Source organism: Pelodiscus sinensis, unplaced genomic scaffold (genome assembly GCF_049634645.1).
Source record: "Pelodiscus sinensis isolate JC-2024 unplaced genomic scaffold, ASM4963464v1 ctg34, whole genome shotgun sequence".
NCBI classification, from domain to species: domain Eukaryota; kingdom Metazoa; phylum Chordata; order Testudines; family Trionychidae; genus Pelodiscus; species Pelodiscus sinensis.
In genome coordinates this window covers 382,887-387,976 of record NW_027465849.1, presented here as the reverse complement: position 1 = coordinate 387,976, position 5,090 = coordinate 382,887, and the positions used below count along the sequence as shown (strand labels likewise).

General features: G+C 55.0%; 1 protein-coding gene across 1 annotated transcript; it reads left to right on the top strand.

The window, feature by feature from the left end:
* The first annotated feature begins 675 nt into the window (after positions 1–675).
* Positions 676–4,821, top strand: LOC112545206 (uncharacterized). The gene is made up of 2 exons (XM_025182862.2): positions 676–1,021; positions 3,578–4,821. The coding sequence occupies exon 2, from the start codon at positions 3,582–3,584 to the stop codon at positions 4,230–4,232; it is 651 nt and encodes a 216-aa protein (XP_025038647.2). The 5' UTR covers positions 676–1,021; positions 3,578–3,581; the 3' UTR covers positions 4,233–4,821.
* Positions 4,822–5,090: the final 269 nt, after the last annotated feature.

Genomic DNA, 5,090 nt, shown 5'->3' with positions numbered 1-5,090 from the left:
CAGAAGCTGTGATTCCAGCCACAGGGAGAATAGGGTAAAGCCGCTAGATGAGCAGTTTTCTGTGCTGCTGTTTCCTAGCCGAGGGGAGTGGGAGCAGCAGCATGAAGAGCTGCTTCTTTCCCCTGCAAGCTGGAGCCTGCCCGCAAAGCTCACCCTCCCCCAGCACACAGCAGGAAGTCAACCTCATGGCAGGGAGGGACATGGAGCTAGAGCACCAGCACAGGCTCCTGGCTGAGGTCCACTGCCCCAGGGCCCATTGTGAGAACTGTGTCCTTAATGGGCAAGAAGCTTCCATTCATAGTGTTCTGGCAACATGGAACAAACGTATCGGTTATCCATGTAGATAACCACTATGCAGAACTTCAACTAGATACAAAACTGACACCTGCACATAAATAAGATAATCATATTTAGCAAATCCTGACTTTTCCATTGACATACTTGATACAAAATTTGTTTCTATTGTCAACAGTGGCAATATCAATGATATACACAGTCATATTTCAACCATACAGCATCACACACCCCTGCCCTCTGCCTTTTCCTGCCCAGTGATACCCTGATTAATCCCCCCTGCCATGTGGAAGTAACTTCTTCCCCTCCCCATCACCTGCACTTGGAGCTCCAGGGGAACCTCTCTCCCCCACACCTACCCCTGGACTCCTAGGAGTTCCCTCTACCCATGGCAGCCCTTCTTACCCAATCCAGCCAGCTGGGATGGGGAGGGTCTTTGTCTCTACCTGTGGCTATCCCTGGGTCAGCCCGTGAGCTGCAGCAGCTGACCCCAAGTCTGGAAGGTGGGGTGAACCCTGACACAAAGCAGTCCCTCCTTTGTGTCCCCCTACCCATGTTCTACTTTGTCCCTGCAGCACCCCAGAGTCAGCCTGTCACTGCTGGTGCTGGGCACCACCATCCTGCTGGGATGGGGCACCCAGCCAGTCTGGGGCATCCAGGACAACAGCCTGCTGCCCACAAACATCAATGAAGAAGCTCTGGTTCAGATTCTCAGGCATGTCAAGAGGTGAGTGACTGGCTGGACTGGGCTTGTTCCGGCAGGGTGGGGGGGGCCTCTGCATCCCTCTGCAGGGGCAGACCGAGGGTATGTCTACACTACAGCACTAATTCGAACTAACTTAATTCGAATTAGTTAATTTGAACTAAGCTAATTCAAATTAGCGCATCTAGACCTAAAAACTAGTTCGAATTAGCATTTTGCTAATTCAAACTAGCATGTCCACATTGAGTGGACCCTGAACCGAGGTTAAGGATGGCCGGAAGCAGTACCGGCAGGGCATCAGGTTAGGACTTAGAGCATGAAGCTGCTGCCTCAGGCTAGCCGAGGGCTGTGCTTAAAGGGTCCCGACCCCCACCCGGACAGACAGTTCTCAGGGGTTCCCCGCTTGCAAAGCAGTCCTGTCTTGGAGTGCCCTGAGTGCCCACACTCAGCACATCACAGCACTCAGCCATCAGCCCGGCTGCACTTGCCGCAGGCTGCCATCCGGGGGGGGGACAATCGGGGGCCTGCAGGAGAGCTTCCACCCTGAGGAGCTCGCAAAGCCAGCCCAGTCCTCCCCATCGGGGGCTCGTACCCCATTCCTCCCTCACCTCCTTCCACTTACCCCGCCCTAGCCCCCCTTCCTGATGTACAAAATAAAGGACACATGTGGTCAAAAATAGAAACTCTCTTTATTGAACAAAACTGGGGGAGACTGGGAAAAGGAGGTGGGAGAGGGGAAGAGAGAGGCTGGGAGAGGGGAGGGCAACTAAAATGATCAGGGGTTTGGAACAGGTCCCATATGAAGAGAGGCTAAAGAGACTGGGACTTTTCAGCTTAGAAAAGAGAAGACAGAGGAGGGATATGATAGAGGTCTATAAAAGCATGAGTGGTGTGGAGAGGGTGCATAAAGAAAAGTTCTTCATTAGTTCCCATAATAGAAGGACTAGAGGACACCAAATGAAATGAATGGGTAGCAGGCTTCAAACTAACAACAGAAAGTTGTTCTTCACAAATCAAAGAGTCAACCTGTGGAACTCCTTGCTGCAGGAGGCTGTGAAGGCTAGAAGTAGAACAGAGTTTAAAGAGAAGTTAGATAAATTCATGGAGGTTGGGTCCATGGAGTGCTCTTAGCCAGGGGGTAGGAATGTTGTCCTGGCCTCTGTTTGTGGAAGGCTGGAGAGGGATGGCTCGAGACAAATGTCTTGGTCGTTGTCTTCGGTCCATCCCCTCCAGGGTACCTAGCATTGGCCACTGTCGGCAGACAGGCTACTGGGCTAGATGGACTTTTGGTCTGACCCAGTACGGCCATTCTAAGCTTAGGGCTCAGGGTCGGGGGTCTCACTGGACCACCCTGATTTTCATGCTAACCTGCTCCTGGGTGGCCAGACTGGCAGCTCTCCTGCCCTTGACGGCCGCTTTCCTGTGCCTAGTGCGGAGGTCGTGGATGTTGGAGGCTTCCCCCAAACCTGGATGAGGTCCACGATATCCGCACTAGACCAGGCGGGCGCCCGCCTCCTGCGGCCCCTGGCAGGCTCCCAGGAGCTGCCAGCCTGGTCCCGGGAAGAGGCGGAGGGCTGGGTGGCAGCGGGTGGCTGGCTTGTGCCGTGCCAGGTGCAGGGTCTGCTGGCTGGGTGCTGGCAGGCTTGCACCTGGCACGGGCACCGTAGCCAGACCATGCCCCTTGAAGGGCTCCGGGGCCGAGAGGGGGGCAGAAGAGTTTCCCTGGTGGTGCCCAGAGTGGCCACCAGGGAAACCTGGGAAGGGCTAGCCTCCCACTAGTTTGAATTAAGTGGCTACACAGCCCTTAATTCGAACTACTTAATTTGAACTAGGCGTTAGTCCTCGTGGAATGAGGTTTACCTAGTTGGAATTAAGCGCTCCGCTAGTTTGAATTAAGTTTGAACTAGCGGTTTGCCTGTGTAGCGCCTATCAAAGTTAATTCGAACTAACGGGTGTTAGTTCGAATTAACGTTGTAGTGTAGACATACCCCAAGAGACCATCCAATTCACATGGGACCAGGTGCTGGGCAGACAAACAAATCAGGCTGCTCCTGGGCAGGGCCCACAAGCTGGGCTACACACCAGAGCCAGCAGGGAATAGGGCAGAGGAAAGGGGACCAGCAATTTGGGGTGCCAATGGACAAGATGACTCCTATGAACCATGTGGGGGAAAATAAAATCATGCCCAGAGAGGAGGAGGGTGCAGCCTTTACTTTTAGTGCCCTGGTGCTGTCGTCTCTAACCTCTCTCCAACCCAACCCAACCTCAGTTCTGTACTTGCTGCTTTCATGGCTCCCAGGTGTCCCAGATATTGGGGGGTGGCTGGTAGGTGCCCTGAGAAGGGTTGGTTGGCAAGTTCCCATGGGAGGCATTGACTGGCAAGTGCCCAGAGGAGAGGAGAGGGGCTGTCTGGCAGGTGCCATAGGGAGGGAAAGAAGGGCTGGTTGGCAGGCGCCCATGGGAGAGATTGGTTGGCAGGTGCCTGGGGCAGGCATGGTTGGGACTGTCAGAGCAGTCGTGGTGCCGGTGAGCCGGTGATGTATTCTCCCATCTCCAAATTTTGTCTGGCTTTGGCTCCAGGGGCATGAGTGCCTACGACCAGTTTGCAATTGCCATGCTGCTGTCCCGTGAGGCCTGCGAGAAATCCACCACTGCAGAGCAGGAAGGTGCCACTATTGAGGACAAGCTGCTCAAGATCTGGGAAGAAGACCGTCTAGATAAAGAACCATACGTCTACACAGACAACTTCCTGGTGGCTACTGTGAAGAGGGATGAGCATAAGGGCTGGCACGCCGAGGCCGTGCTGGTGGGCACCATGGAGACAGATAAAAAAAAGCGAAAGAGCTGGGTCTACAACTTCCTAAAGGTGTTCCTTGATAACAGAAAACAGACATATCCACCCGACAATAGTTGCTTCATCTTTTTCTCCCTGATCTCACCCTGCCTGGACTATTGCCTGAACCCTGAGAGCGACACGAACATCCTGAAAGCCCTGCAGGACAGCTTGCAGGGCTACGACCCCCGTTTCCAAGCCTTTGCTTTTGAGCATGTCTACAAGGAGGATCAGCCCAAGGGCCAGATCAAACTGTGGGAGGCCTGGCGCCAGATCCCCATGCCCCTGTTCCGCTGCTCCTTTGACCAACCTGAGAGCTGCATAAAATGCACAGGGGACATAGACACCAATGAGTGCTTGGATGACATCGGATTCCTTCCCCCAGACAGTTTCTTCAGCTAACACCCCACAAAGGGGTAGGCACTTGACACATCTCTGCCACACTGGGCTCTGCTTGTTTTGCTTGGTTCCTTGCCCTCTGAGTCATTCCTTCCGCGAGAGAAGGTACAACACCCCCTCTTCCTTCCCCGGCATCCTGGGTCCACACCCACCCGCCCAGGGCTGGAGTCAGTCTCTGCCCAGCTGAAGGGAGCCAGCGCAGTTGGGAAGCCGGTGGGCTGGGCTCAGCTGCTCTTGCCAGGGGCTGATGGAGCAGAAGCATCCCTCCGAGGGAGGGGGCTGTAGTAATGCTGGTCCTTCTATAGAGCTTCCTCCCCAAAGCTAGTCAGAGTAGTAGCCCCAGGCCACAAAAGCAGACACTGAGGCCCAGCCCCCTTGGTCCACAGCTGTAACTACTGAACCCCACTGCCTTCTGTGAGCTGGGAACAGAACCCAAGATCCCTGGCTCCCCACCCCCTTCCCTGCTCTAGCCACTAGGCCCCTCAATGGAACTTCCATTGAGGGGCCTAGTGGTTAGAGCAGGAGGAGGGGGAGGTTCTGCAGTGACTGAGGCTGGGTGCTTCTGCGCTGGCACTTTTGCGACGTGGCTCTTGCTGACTGGCACCAATAAAGCTTCCAAGCATCCCTATGTCTCCGTTCTCTCTGTGCTGCATCCCCCCAGTCAAGAAACCCCCCTACCCCATAGCAGCTGGCCCCTCCCCCGTAGCTACCCAGGAGCTGCTGCTCACAGCAAGAGGGGTGTCCTGTGGAGCTGGGGCCACTGGAGAGATGTGGGAGAGGCTGATCAAAGGTCAGGCCCAGGCCTCACTGCTTCCAGTTACCTTGGTCTCCCAACATCTCTCCACAAAGGGGCCTCTGCCC